The sequence below is a fragment of the Numenius arquata genome, chromosome 4 (genome assembly GCF_964106895.1).
Source record: "Numenius arquata chromosome 4, bNumArq3.hap1.1, whole genome shotgun sequence".
NCBI lineage: Eukaryota > Metazoa > Chordata > Aves > Charadriiformes > Scolopacidae > Numenius > Numenius arquata.
This window is the reverse complement of record NC_133579.1, coordinates 24101853-24117743: the sequence shown is the minus strand read 5'-3', so window position 1 is coordinate 24117743 and position 15891 is coordinate 24101853. Positions and strand designations below refer to the sequence as shown.

Sequence of the window (15891 nt, the reverse complement as noted above, 5' to 3'; positions counted from 1 at the left end):
AGAGTGGTTTCCTGGCGGGGGCTCTGATGTAAGCAGTCTCCCTTTTACCTTTGTATTTCAGCTATTTCTGCTCGAAGGCGATCTATTTCTTCCTTCTCCGAGGCGATCTGTCTCCGCAGAAACTGCTCCATGGCCAGCAGTTCTTCTTGTTCTGTTAAAATCTCGTTCTCCTGCAATGATCAATTAGTTCACTTGAAGCCTTGACTTTATGTTCTACAGGAACGTACGATAAGTGTGAGGTGATGCTGTTCTCTGAAACACTCTCAGCAGAAGTGGTTAGCACACCTGCTTTGAACTCTGATTCATCAAGACCTCAAAGCAAATGTAAGTTCAAAACCAGCAACGTCTGTTCCAAATCCTCGAGACGATGGCTGTACTGAAGAGCTGTGGAGATGACGCACCAAATCCTGGCACGCTTGGCTGCCTATTTCCTTAAATCACAGGGGAAAGCTCTGGCTAACCAGTGAAATAACTAGAAAAACTGAATCACAGAATATGTCTTTGAAGATGAATACAAGGAGGAAAGTACAGTGGAGAGAAGATCAAAGCTACTGAGGGAAGCAAAGGCAGGCAAAAAAGCCAAAACAGTTGCCTTACTTTCTTTGATCAGCAGGAAAGTAGTAACGGTATTAAAACTGGTTAGATTTGGAAGTGCTTTCTAAGTACATTAGCAACAAAGGCTACTTGTTTGCTGTTGTTGCATGCTGTCTCCTTTTTGCTGTTAACAAGAGCCTACTCAGCTTTGGGTTCACTCCTGCAGTCAGCTTTCCTCCCCTACTTTATTTACCACTAAAACAAAACCTGGTATTTTAACGGACAGAGAGACCTCTCTGAACCTTCAATTTCCCACTGCATAAGAAGGAACAAAAGAGAGTTTAATATTTCTGAAAGACGCGGAACAAGAAGATACGAGCAGACAAACTGCCTGCCATCTACCTGTGCAAGCAGAATGTTTATAACTTCTTCGTTCTCATTCATTTCTTCTTTGGAGACATCCTCCTTTGAAAGGCTAGCAATTTCTTGTGCAATCTTTGTTTCACACTCCTGCCGGAGAAAGACAACAATTTTAAAAGGAACAGCTTCCCCAGTTACTCTTGTTCACTGTAAAAAAGACTTTTTTTGAACATATTTTTTCCAAATTTAGAATCACCATCTCTCTTGTCTTGAAAGTTTTCCACAAGGTTTGTCCCTTCTCTGGGATATACAACAGTTCAAAAAAAAAAAGAAAACCCAAAACTTCTGAAGTTTGTTAAGCTTGAGTCTTCCAGTAATTCCTCTTGGTATTCCAGGACACACTGTTATAAGCATATAATGAATATATGCTCTGTCAAACACTAAGTTTTTAATCATACATATTTTTTTGTTGTAAACAGCTGTGAAGGAGCATGAAGATCTTTGCTGTCCCTAGGGAGAGCCAGCTAACCAGAAAATGAAATAGCTCCTCAGCCGTGTAAAGTTAAGGTGAAAAAAATCTACAGTAAGACTGAAAAGTGGTTTGATCTAACTGGGTGCTTCTGCATTGCCACAAATTAGGGATCCATGATTTAGATGTTTGGCCAATAAATCAAAAAGTTACCCACCTGTCTCTTAGCTTCTCGTAGCTTCCTCTTGAGAGCTGTTAAAATTCTTTGCACCTCCCAGAGTCTCTCTTCTTTGGACAAGTCTTTTATCCCTGCCTGCAAGTCTCTGTGTAAACAGTTCAGTAGGAACTCCTAGAAATATTGCCAAAGAAATGAGTGTCTTTAGTCTATCATAGCAGGGCAGGCTGAAAAGAAAAATCTTTTTGGCTTTGTAGCATCAGGCTCGGAGTTCTGGTTTTCAGTGCTTGACATGTCAACCAACAGCAAGTGTTAACATACATCCAGCACATGATGTAGAACTAGCTGAAGAGCAGGATTAAAGAAGCCACACTCTTCAACATGTTCTCCTAACCTCCCTCCCACGATAAAAGTATTGAACTACACAGAAAAGCAATCCACGAAAAACATGGCTATAATCATCACAAGAACAAGTAACAACTTTCCACACATGAAATGGGCAAGAACATCACCAATCTCTTTCCACTGACAGGACAATTGTGGCAGAATTAAAGAGTATGTTACAAGCTTACGAGAATTCACTTCTGAATGTATAAAAGCCAGGGCAAAGATAAACACTAAACTAATCACCAACCTGTCGCCTGATTTCTTCTTTGATGCTTTCTTGTGTTTCTGGAAGTGCTGGCATTGTTGCCATGTTGGACCAGCGAAGAGGTTTTGTCACCTGCTTTAGGGTCACGTTCCCAAAGAACTCTTGAACATGTGTAAAAAATACATACAGGACGCGGTTGCTGATCTGCAAAGAAAGGACAGACAAAATATTGGTTAAGCTGATTTATTCACATCATCTTTATCTATGAAGCACAGAATCTTTCTCCAGAAACAGAACAGCCTTTAGGATGCCCTTCTGCGAGTCGTAATCATGTCAGTTTGTCCAAAGAGATTAAATCTGGATTAAAAATTATACTTTAGATGACCCAGTGCTGGCCTCAAGGAGTCACTTCACTGTCTCTCTTTTACCTGTGTATCTGAGGTTTTTCATGCTAAACTCAGAATTTTCGCATACTTTAACCGACCTCAATTACTTCCATCACTGGTAGATACAGAAATGGACTAAATCTTTCTTTTATTCATGTAAAGGTAGTTACTGATACCAACAGGCAATAGGGAACATCAGCCGTCCTGCGCTATGGCTGGTTGCTGGCTACCTTCTTTCTCCTCCCCCACATTGTAATTATTTTCTACAACTTTTCTCTCAGATGATTTAATATAGTAGAAAAAGTAATTTGAAAGGAGATGCTACTGTATTGTTCCTTGTTTCAACATGAGACAGAAGCAAATACTTATTTTGATACTGTGTCTTCCATTAAAATTAAAAAAATTATCCTGAAAGCAAGATTAGAGTTCAGTCACTACCTGCATTTCACTTGCTAAAATCTACTTAACAACAAAACATGATTTGGCCTGTTTTGTTTTACATTAATTGTTACTTTTGTTAGCTAGAAAGCATCTGGCACAGCAAAACAGCCAAGACTAATACCCAGCCCTTTTGCTACCGGGCCTCCACCTAGACTCTTAATTACAAAGCCAAGCTTTTCTAAAGTGCGGGTTTTCTTCTTCTAGAAAGAAGACTCACACCCAATAATGCACAGGACTAATTCTGAGCTGTATTTAAATTAAATATTTCCAAGATGTTCAAACCGATCCAGAAACCACAAAATCTTACTGGAAAACTAAGTCAGTTGTTTTCCCCAACAGTGTGACTGCAGACACCAAAGCCATCACACCCCAGGCATGACTGTACCGGGAACACCTATTTGCAGGTCAGGGTTCATTGGCTTGGTATTAAAATTAAGCAACAATACAGTCTTCACTGAATTATCATCGAATCACAAGCCCACAGAAATGGTGTATCTGCATGAATTACTGGACGAATTCAACATTAAGTTACTTTGTTCACAACAGAATTAAAACCCTGACAGCAGCCTCTGCAATGCTCTCGTATGCATTAGTATGCAAGCTAACATTCAGAAAGTTTTTTGTTCCCCCTTTCCCAGCATTTTAGGTTCCTGAGGTACAGAAAGAAGATGTAATTTAGCTTAACTGTATCAGGCAATACCCAATTCCCGCCTGCAAGAGAATTCCTCCAAAGAAGTCTTTCTCGGGCTGAAGTTCTGCTCTAACGCTCGCTGTGTGGGGCACGTACCTGGACAGTAGGGCTGAGCACTATAGAAATATTCTGGATGTTCATTTTTGTTTCCAGTTCCTTTGCAATAACATGGTCCATGTGCACAATCAGCCAAGAAATCAGGAGGTGGTTACACTCCGGCAACTCCTTCAGCAACCTCTGGCACTCCTGGACTTTCTCAGCTTCGGTGCTCTTTCCACAAGCATCTTCAAAGCGGGGCATTAGCTCTTTGGTAAGCAAATTTTCAGGCAGTTCTCGTAGGTACTGTTTCAGCAAGCTGGCTACTGTATTGGGCTCGTATTCTTCCAGGTTGGGAGATTCTTCTCGATCATAGGCTGCTTTTAGTTCATCAACTTTTGATTTTATTCCTTAAAATATTTAGATCAAGAATTAAGAGAAATCTGTACTGTAAATGTGTAATAGTCATATTTAAACTTTTTTTTTCAGATGCCTTTATTTCACCTTTCAAGTTAAGCTAACTGAGGAATACCTTTTAAAAGTTATCCACATGTAACAAAGTTAAAATCATGACTCAAACCTACGTGATCATTGATTGCTGCTTCTAAAAGCACTGACTGCTAGTATGAAGCAAAGCCACAGCGCTGCCAAAGCTCTCAGTCAGAACAGGCGTCAGCATTCCCTTGCACCAAGGAACACAAAATAGGGTGAGGAAGGGGGAGCGTAAGATCAATTGTGTATTTGCATTCAGCAGCTTTCTGCCTGTGCAATTACACAGCCCTAAGCCAAGTAGCAAATATGTTATCAACTCAAATATTGTGCAACAAGTTCTACCTACAACAGCTTTCCTCTGTCAAAACAAACCCCACACTTTTTAGTTTCCAGATTTCCAGCCGGCCCTCCTCGGTGGAGGAATCTCACACAGGATTCTTGATTTGAGGCACTGCATGAATAAAAGGGTCTTCACATAATTATTTAGCCCATCCATGATTTTCTGTAAGGTGTTTTTTTAACTCGGTGACATTCTAGTCTTCCCAGGCTTGGGGAAATCTCATTGTTAAAGCTCAAGCACCCACTTGAGTTCCACTGACTGAATGCACTGCCGTGGCTTGGCTCATACACAATCAGCAAAACTGGGTGCACTCAGCCCGTGGCAAACGCCAGGCAAAATTTGCTCAGTTTCATGGCCAAGTTAGTTACTGGTCACAAGGGCTGGTCAGTTGTTAAGCTACTGCGATTGTCTCTTCTCAGCTCTCAACTTAAACGATCTCACACACACAAGAGGGTGCTATTGCACTGGAGAACACCTAGAAAGTACAAACATCAAAAATGATTTACGGAAAACACACCTTCCTCTGTGAAAATTCCCAACACATTGTGTCTTGAAAAAAACACGCAACCAGAATGTTCCAATAGACAAGTCGAAGAAATTGCTTAAGCTGGTGGGGTGTTTACGCGTGCCTACCAAATACCATGCAGTTTGACAGCACGAAGACAGCTTAACGAAGCCTTTAAAACGGTTTGATTGCTGGTTTATAGTGCTAGGCAACTGGTTTCAAATGCTTCGCCTCAAATTCCTTTTCTCGCTTGTTCTTGCTTCCTTAAACATACCCTCAGAACTACTTACACGAGTTCTATTGCAGATGCAGTTCACAAATAAAGGGGCTGTTTTGTTTAACGTGACTAAAACTGATGTTTCATTTATGTAAGCTGGTGTTACGCAACTACCATGGTTAATTAGCCTGCTGTTGCTAAGCTTAAATACTGAAACTTCTATTTTCTGCTTATTAGTGTATTTGCTCAAAGAAAAGAAGTTTAAGAAAAAAAAAAAATAATACACTGGAAGTAACTGGGAAAAGCAACTTAGTGGGAAGCTTAAGTAATCAATGATTATATCTCATCTGCTTTTGCAATCAACTAGCACCGCATTTCTAACGCAGAAGTAAAATAATACAAGCTGGCCATGCTAGCATATTTATTCAGCGTTACCATCCTATCACAAAAGGCCAAAACAAGTGTATTTTTACTGCCATTATGCAGTACCACCATATTAGCAACTATTCTGGTACTTTAGACCTACGTGTTTGCTTAACTTTAGCTACCTGATTATCTTTTGGATAATTAAAATCAATGCAGCTATAAACAGAGTCTCTAGGTGTTGCAAACGGTAAAATAATAATAAAAGTGCAAGTAAAGACCTTAGGAACCTGCATGTCAGCGTGCCCAGAGTACCTGAAACTCTGTAGATGCCTTCACACTTCATGCCATACTTCTCTACGTAATCTATACATTCACGGAAAACTGCTGGCAGGCGGATGCCATCGTACATCATGGTCCTGTCTACTGCATCAGACAAAGGAATGCCAAACACGGGTCTGTGACTGGGAACGTCCACTTGAGGTATCTCTGTCTCCTGAATTGGCTTTTTCTTTTTCTTCTTCTCTTTCCACTGTTTTACAACATCTGCTGCAGTCAAGTCTTTTGACTTCTTCTCTTTATGTTTGTCTTCCTTATGTTTGTCTTCCTTGTGTTTTTCATCTTTGGGTTTCTCTTTTATTTTAAAATCCTTTTCCTTTTTTTTGGAAAAGCTGGGTTTCTTGAAGACATGTATTCCCTTGGACCGCTTCAACTTTGAAGGACTTTCAGCTTCATCACCAGAACTGTCCTCTTGAAATGCAGCATAACCTTCCGCTACGAGGCAAAGAAGGAGAAGGCAAGAAGACAGCTGTAAGTCTGTTTAGTTTCTGGACAGCATATTGTAAGAGGGAGAGAACAAGAAGCAAGATGTAAGGAGGAGAGAGAAGCAGCAACATGAATTAAACAGCAGCGCCTGCCTGACTCTTCAGAAGGTTTTCTTCAGTTGTTACACAATTAAGTGGACAAGGATTAAATCAAGGTTGCATAATCACATCAAAGATAAGCCACACAGCTCCTAAACGACCAAAATTATTAATACTTCATATACTTACTCATAATGGCAATGTCCATCTTATGGGCTAGTTTCCCATCTAATAGTCAAGGAAATGTAAAATAAAAACAACTGTCTGGCAACTTCTCTATGTTCCTGTAATCAACAGTATGAGAGTCGCTGTTAAGTATCATCTACTACATACACATACATCTAACAAACTTCTCTTAAGAACAAACAAAACTTCAGCCACTTAACTTCCCAATCCCTTTCCAGAATATGATGAATTTTAAGATAAGTATGAAGTCAATACAGTTTCAGCCTCAAAATATTAAAAAAGTAAAAATAAAACAAAAACCCAAGCATACTTAGTTTTCCACTAGACGAGTGAAACAATTCCAGTAACACTAGTGCAATACCTGTCAGCGAAGTTACCTATTTGCCTTAAAAAGCATATGCGAGAGCTTCAAGCAAGTCCATGGGCAGAGTACACTGTCTCAGCAGCAAAACACCAAGTGCCGTCTAAAGCATGCACCGGAGCTTTTACTACCTACGCCTCTGCAGCTAGCCCTGCCTAGCCTTCAGGCAAGAACAAGGAAATCTTTAAAGGTGGATTACAAAAAAAAAAAAAAAACAACACCCCAAAACAACCAACCAACAAAAAAACAACCCACAACCAAACCCAACAACATACAAACCAACACAACTTCCAAGTCAATTAATCGTGATTTTACCCACGCAGTACCCCATGTAAGAAAAGTAAGCCTGAAATCTGGTCAACAAAGGTGACATTTTACATGCCACGAGTGCCAGACACGTCTCCCACGGCCGTGGGCAGCAAGCTCTTGCTTCAACCTGAAGCCCCCATTACACAGACCCTTTGAGGCTCTTCCACTGCCTACAGGCAGTACCTCTGCAAGAGCGAGGAGGCACTCCCACAGCCAAGTGCTCTTCCTGCTGAACAGTTTTGGGTGGTGGAAAATTCACCCCTTCAATTATAACAGAGGGCATCACGGGTGATATTACAGGCTGAAATTTTTACAGGTGAAAGATCTTGTGCAAAAGAACCAGGGGACAGTTAGTCTTTAATTCTTCCAATTCTAAACTATATTAAGCTGCAGAGTTTCTCAGCATTATTTCAGCACATCCAAGGAGCTGTCTGTATTTTGAAGCCTCCTTGGCTGCCCCATAGAAAGCAGCTTTTAATAGTCAAATAAATATAAAAAAAATGCATTAAAGCATGGAACTGCCATAAAACCATTACAACTTTTTGACCAGCTCACCCTTCCCATCCTGGACTCTTTGCTGGGACTACCAAACACACACCTTCATAGAAGACAGAGCAAGACCGTAGCATTGTTCCTGTTGAAGTGAATTTTAATAGAAAAATTCAAATGTTAACTGGAGGACAACTGGGAACCAGGTCTCATCCTCGCAGTTTCCTGGCTATATCATCATTCACTCTTTTTGTAAGCTAAAACCAGAAATGGGTATGGAAATCTCTAGTGCATAAACTAAGGATTCAAATCTCACTCTGATGGAGAAAGAACTGCTGATGCACTAGCTTCGGGACGAAGAAGGAGCACACGTCACCAGTGTGTTCTGTGAGAATGAGATGGGGGTGGCACCAAGTTTCAAGATGGGGTTCACAGCTGTAATTTTCAAACAGAAAGCCAGATCTTCAGCAGACAGAGCCCAGAACAATCTGCTCTCAGTCTTTCCTGCTGTGTAGCTGTAACAGCTCCCCGTCAAACAGCGCAAGGTTCCCACACACACACATCCTGTGGGTCCGCACAAGGGACCCAAGCTTGGAGGTGGGTGTCATCAACAGAGCACCTGCCCTACGTCTCTCAATGCTCCATGTTGCAACACAAACCTGGGTGCTGTTCTAGACCTGTGGTAATGTAACACCAGCAACAGCACATTACTGAAACTGGTATTTCTTGACTTCAGGAGAGGACATGAAGGAGCAAGTTAAATACAAAGCCAGCCTATTTTAATTTCTGTCAGTAACGTAAGTCAACAAAGTTTAGAAATATATACTAATTACAGATCCACAGAGAATTTCCCACCCATACCAAGAGGGGGGGTTTTGTATGTTTCTCAGAGTAGCCCAATTTTCTTTGCCATGCTTCTGGTAAAAAAATTACTGTATCCCTTTCACCAGTGATACAATATGTTGAAATATAAAGAACATAAATTTATGCAGAAGAAAAATTATCAAAAGCACTTGCCAAATCAGGTAATTTTATATGTGGAAATAAGTATGACCTACTGTTAGTAAACTGATAATTCTGTTCACCGTTTCCTCAAGACTTCTAGTACTAATAGTCTGCATTTTCCCATCATTGTAATGTATGTCAATGACATTTTCCTGCACCTATGTAAGAACAGAACTAATTTAATAATAAATACTCCAATTCCACCAGCATAATATCTGGACTATCTGCCAGTTCCTTGTTTGAGCTTTGTTAGGCCTTCCGCAAGCATGCCTTCACTGCAGTTATTTTAACTGTGATGCTGCAAGTATAGCCCTTATCTTACTGAAAATTATTAAAACCCCTTTTAAAAAAAAAAATTCCAGTGTTGCTCTGGAAAAATCTAACTTACAGGCTTAAAAGCTTTGTCCTGCAGCAAGGCCACTGTTTCTATCAGTCTCCATACTTGGGAATACTTCTCCTGCACTCTTCCAATGAAGCTATAAATTCACACTATAGTATTTATTGTTACCGCAAAGGGTTGCATTATGTAGAACTGCCACTTATCAAACCTACCACAAGATACATTTTGTGCATCAGGTCTCTGATTAGTTTTTAAGCCATTTATACCTCTACATCTGATTTTGGCTCCCTAAGGAAATTTGCATGCATCTGTAATTAATTCACTGAAAGAAAATATAGATCACTTTTACATAGGGAAGAATTAGTCAGTCAAATATAACTATACAGACCGATGTGCAATGCTACCATTACTTATCTAATTTCAATTTGTCAGAGGGATTGCTATCAACTTGTATACCATTTCTCAATAAAACTGTAAGACACACATGGGAGTGTAATGAGCTTGGGTAGATGGCTTTTATTTCCTCTCCTCATTCACAAGATGTATTGTTATTATTAATAGAAACTTCAAACTTTTAGACACTACCAACACTTACTATCCAACTTTCAATCAGATCAGTTTGCTTTTAATATACATTCAGCTCCCTGATGTGAGCACAGCACTTCCAAACAAATTCTGCATTCAGATCACTGCGCAGATTACCACAAGGAGAGCAAATGAAGTACAAAATTTGCCTTTATTTTGATTTAAAATAATTACTGGCATTGAAAGGCAGACTTTTTAACTGTTTGCAAATGGTACTTTTCTAAATAAATACACATATCTATAGATAGACAGTAATTTGTCAGTAGAATAGGACGTAGCAACACAGAAAGATAAACCTTGATATGAGGAGCCTCTAACGTTTATCACGGGTAAAAAATTCCAGTAACTTCTTATTCTGTAGATCTGGAAACTGTATTCAGAGCTTCTCCATACACCAGATCGGTTAAAATAATGTTTTGTTTGCAACAGCAACTACTTGGTTATTTTGTAGGATGACAATGGCCTCCTCACAATTTCTAACAGACCACCTCCATTGGCACTCTGTACAGAAATGAAGGATCGTAAGCACAGAGACAACTTATCACGTCATTGCTCTCCCCGGACACTTGGGAATACTATTAGAGCTTTTGCACGGTTGCTGGATGTCCACATTCCTGAGCAGAAATTATTTTGGAGAAAAATCCCTTGAGATGATGGAAGACAGAATAAGCTGGTATCTTCCACCTGGTGGTACCTAGTGGAGAGTTACAGATCGCTAGAACCTCAACTCAGCAATTCAGAAGAAGATGACAGAGGTTAACACCCAGTTTGGACCAAAGGTTGTTCGCAGCAGGTCCCCACGTTAACAGCAGGAATATTTTATCCCTCATCTACATCCCAAAAGAACACACAGGAGGCCCCACATTAGGGATATGGTCTTCAAAACTCTTTCCTGAAAATTTCAGAAGGGCTCATACCAATGATAGTATTGTCCTTTCAAAAGATAGTTTAGTTTACAATTCAACCAATTCTCCATTTTGCCAAGAATTACATAAAGAAAATTAAAATTATTCCAAACAAAAAATCCTAGCTGCATATTAAACTCATCCTGTCCAACGGTATCAATCTCAGAAGCAAAACAAATAAGCAGAGTTAAGATCTACTACATACAGACTCTATCTACAGAAATTCTAATCAGCAGAATAGTTTTTTCTCCTTAAGTATTCCTTTATAACCTATTTCTTTTGCAGTGAACTGCAGATCTTATGAATTTATCAAGATGTGATTACTGATAGAAGGTTAACAATTAAAAAAAATAATCAATTACTCTGGTCACTTTCTCATATAAAACATTACTGCTTAAAAAAAAAAACAAACCAACAACAACAAACAAAAAAAAACAACTGTTTTTGCTCACAGGCTGCCACAGCACAAGTTCTTGCATGGACAAAGGTTGTTTTGAGTCAGGAAACAGATCCGAGTTAAAACTAGCTCAGTAAAAAGAAAACAAATTTTAACCCCTAAGTTGTCCCCTAATCTAACTCACTCTGTAGCTAACCAACACACAGACTGTCACAGAGGAACAGAGAACAGAAATCAGCGGCTGAAACTTTTTTCCCAGTAATTGTCATTCCACATAAAAAAACCCCAATATTCCATTTAATTTTCTATCACTATCAAAAATTTTTAGAACTTTTCCCCCCAGATAATTGCTGCGTATTATTAAGTTACTGCCACTAACATGAAAAATATCAAACAATTGTATTATTCACATAGGAAAAAAGATCCCTTGCTAGGATACATAAATGTGTTTTCTAAAACAGGTAATAATGCTGAAGCTAAGAGTATATTACTCCAGCAAAAAGAATTTACCTGAAAAACTAAAATGAGTAACCTTGGGGTATTTATCCTTCCCTCTCCACATACCCTCCTGATCCTCAAGCATTTCTGAAACTTACATTTAGAGTATTATTGAAATACCCCAAAGTCTTCATAGGATCAAGGTTACATACAGTTTCAGGAGTTTGGATGACCTTGTCATTAATTCACTAATGTTATGAAGTTCAACAAATATTCAATGTCATAATTTAATATCAACACTTGCCTTTTTCCTCACTGAAATGTTCAATTATATGTGTTTAAATCTGAAATAACATGACCATAGCAGGTTGCGTATTGTTCAAATCAAAGCAGCTGGCCAGAAAAGTGGAAAAAAAACCCAATCTGAACACATGCAATAGAATTTAAAAGGTGGAAGAAACTGAAGAACAAAAAGTACAGAAGGAATTACAAAAGGTAAAGCTGGAACTGGAACTCTTAAAATCAACCATGTTAAGCAACTATAAAAACCCCTTGTCATTTACGTAATTAAAATGTCTGTTCAGGGTATATTTACAATAATGACCATTTTGGGACTATATGAGAGATACTGAAAGCTTTTTGTAACTCACCTTTACACCTGACTGGTAATTATATGACATACCTATAATAGGGCTAAGAAAGGCTGAATGTTTTTATATTACAGCTGCAAGAAATAATTTGATTCTTCCTACATTTCACATTTTTGAGGATTTTCCATACCTTTAAAGCTTCTTTTAAGTAACAAAAATTGCTTTACATCAGCTATAAAACGTGCTGTAGCCACTTGTGGAAGAAAGCTGTTACAGTGCTAATGTGCACAGACCTGCATACATTTGCTGAAGAAGCATTTTTTCTCTTCAGCCTTCAGTCAGACTATCACCATGAGACATGCAGAATTACACCACAAAGAAACCCACACTATGGATAATGCTGACTTGTAACAATTCCAAATTTAGAGGTGCCTAATTCAGAGTTATAACAGAAAGCTGATTTGCAAAGAAGAGTAATAGCTTGAATTTTCATCACCAATTCAATACTCTGTATTAGGTTAATGCTGTTTACACTAAGAAAAAAACTAAAGAATCAGTTTTCTTAAAACCTGCAGGAATTTAAACTATTGGTTTTAGCTGGAAGAAAATATATTTTTGAGTTACAGTATCCTTTATGCACACAGTCTTTAGTTAATACCAATAGTTCTTCTAAACTGTGGTAGAAACAAATCCTGCATTCCAGGAAACAGGTTTGATTAAAAGCAGTGCAGTGGCAGCAAAGTCTTAAAGAGTAATTATTTAAATATGTGCATGTATATTACAAATAGTCACCATATTCATCCTAACATGCAGAATATTGTGTGCTGTCTCATTGTTTTTAATCTTCCAAATTTCACATATAAGAAGTGGCGATGTACACTGGCATGCAGACCTTCCAGGCATCAGAGATACAGGCACTGTAGATGATGAACGTTATTTCGATATTTTGCTAAAACAAATGTCAGTTAAAAATGTACAAACGTTTGAGCTCTGATATTTAGGTTTCAGAGACTTAGACAGTAAGGATCTTTCTGGTACTGAAAGTGCTGAGTATCAGCTTAGGAATTCCAAGTGCTTTGATCTTTCAGAGTATGTAGAAAAATTCTATTGAATAAAAACTATTTCATGTTTCCAGAATTTTCTGCACCAATCTGAAGATAGGAAGTAAGATTTCTCTTCAGTTGTTTTGGAGGAGGGATATGCTTTTTTAATGAAAACTTCTGTTCTGGACACTGATACACTGACACAGAATGAATTCTATAATCAAAGCTTTACTGTCTTCTAGCCTTTACTCTGTCAGTTCTAGTAAATCCAGATCCTGATGTTGGCTTGCACATTTTTGAACTCTGCAATAGTACTTTGGCACTGCTGGAGGAAAATGCATGATCAGACTAAACTGAGAAGCTAGAGAAAAAAAGGACACATTTTATTACTCCTCAGATAATGGTGCAGTGTGCACATAAAAACTTGAGATGGTACACAGCAGCAAACTCTGCACAGGGGAGACATAAGGAAAAAGGGTCAAAGTTAGTGAAACTGACTCTTCCAAACTTAAAAGTACAAAATTCAGGTCAAATTTACAGTTTTATTTCAGCTAGCACCTCAGCTACAATTTCAGAAAGCATCTATTTGGAAATACACTTGGAAACCTCCACTTGGAATGTGAACAGATAATAAGATTAGAAGAACCCCATGCCAGGCAATTACCAATGCATCGTTAAAGGTTTTGGATAAACATGTTTATTACTAATTCAGGGCACGTGCTTGGCATCTGTATCTGTGCAACAAAAACCAAATTCATTTTTTGATTAAGGTGTGGGGTTTTTTTGGAAAAGAAACAGGTATTGCACAAAGCCTGTTTGTACAAGTTACCTTCCTTCACACCTAAACAAGTTCTGCTGAGAATATTAAGCAATTTTAAGGGAGAGAGAAAGAAAGAAAGAGAAATTATAAGCACCAAATAAGAGAAGTTCCCTACTCACTTCTTTTTTCTTTCTTCTTAAATTTTCCTTTCTTCTTCCCATGCTCCTTTTCATCATCAGATACTATATCTGGAGGCTCATGCAAGCTGTCGTGAGGTGGTGAAGGCTCACCGGTGCGGTACAATCCAGGGAATTTTGTTGGACTGATTTCCTCAGAGCTGGGAGTACGAGCAAGACCCCCACTGTGTTCTACCCGACGGTGTTCACTGGGGCTGGAAGTGGGAGGCAGGAAGCACTCGGTCATTCTGATTCCCTGATATCCAAGTGAAATCTTCTGCTACCTGTCCATCACACCTGCAGCAGGGGAAAACAAAAAGAAGCCCCCTGCAATTTTAAGCAACAGGTTTCAGAACACCTTGCTTAGAGCTCTATCCTGAAAACACAAACAACAGGACCTTCTACAACGAATGATCCAACTTACGTCAAGACACAGTAACATAACATCAGGTCCTAAGGTCAGTGTTTGCAAAATCTGTCCATATTAACATAATATTATTAAGCCATATTAACATAATAAGAGAGCTGCTATTTTAGCCATTTCTACTTTATAATATATAAAACATTATATACTAAGTATCAGAATATTTTAATATTTGAAATAATTCTTACAAAATTCATAGGCAGCTTGCAAACTGATTGGTAATATTTACTACAAAATAGTTAGCTACCTTTAGATTTTTGACATGAAATAGATTTGTCTGAAAGCTCAGAGTGTTTGTGAGCACTGTACTTCAGGCAAAGATCATTTTCATCTTTCCCAAGCATATTTTATAGATGCAAATAAGAACTTGCCTAGCCTGTTGCAATAAGGGTTAAAAAAAAGAGTTAAAGCAAATCCATCTTCTAATTATGCTAATGCAAATTAAAGAAGGTAGAAAAAGAATGATTAAGTTTTTCTGGTATACAACAACACGTTCACATTTAAAGAGGCTATATCAGGTCATCCGCACCCAGATGCTGGTACATTGTTTGCTTCGTTATGGTGAAATAAAAGCTAATATGGAAATTGCCAAAGGAATCCAATACATAAATTCTCACCAATGAGAACTGGTGAGAAAACAAAAAACTCTTCCTAGCACAGATAAATTTCAGAAATTCCACAGAACTGATACACTGTGTGGGACATCATACCTCTGGCATCCACTTAGCCGAATTTGGTCCTTTGTGTCTAAATGGTCACCCTCAGATATGAGTCCTTCTTTCAAGGGATGAAAGTAAAACAGAAATAGAGCAAACCCTAGAAAAAGAAAAATCTATTTCCCACACCCACTGGTATACTTGGATGACAGGTCAAGTCATGGTGACATGCTAACTTTAATCTAACTTAAATCTGTGCTGCTGCATTGCTGCTGAAAGGAAATGGATTTACTGGAAGACAAACACAAGAAAAAAATTTTTTTAAGCTACATCAGTTCCACAGCCTGGCTTTCTATGCAGCCATACAAGTGTCAGGGCAAGCACAAGGAAGGCTGAGAGTTTGGGGAAGGTGGCTATGTAGCCATGGCCTCAAAAAACCAGAATTAAAACATGTTGTAAGGTTACACACAAAAGCCATATTAAACCTATTTCCATGAGTATTTTAGTTATGACAAGAGTATATCCAGATATAATAGCTGTGGCTTCTGCATCAGCCTTTGGACTCTGAAGTCACCTCTGGTCCTCCTGCTATTTAATGCTGACATAAAGATTACAATTAAGAAGAAACTAGTCAACCCTTTGCTAAGTTAGGCAAACAATCACAGATACTCAGTATTTTATAAAATCTCATTCAGGGAAATAAACAATACACACTGGCTAAGCAGGAACTCCTGGTATGTCATAGAAACCAGCCCATAACTTC

General features: G+C 38.6%; 1 protein-coding gene across 1 annotated transcript in view; it reads right to left on the bottom strand.

Moving 5' to 3' along the window:
- RALBP1 (ralA binding protein 1) overlaps positions 1-15891 on the bottom strand; it is a 34730-nt gene that overhangs the window by 2531 nt on the left and 16308 nt on the right. Inside the window, exons 2-8 of the mRNA XM_074146269.1 lie at positions 14052-14345; positions 5917-6375; positions 3745-4094; positions 2173-2334; positions 1581-1712; positions 937-1044; positions 49-170 (exon numbers count right to left, since the gene is read on the bottom strand). Coding sequence (XP_074002370.1) covers positions 49-170; positions 937-1044; positions 1581-1712; positions 2173-2334; positions 3745-4094; positions 5917-6375; positions 14052-14295 — 1577 coding nt within the window. The 5' untranslated portion in view covers positions 14296-14345. The remainder of the gene's footprint in view (positions 1-48; positions 171-936; positions 1045-1580; positions 1713-2172; positions 2335-3744; positions 4095-5916; positions 6376-14051; positions 14346-15891) is intronic.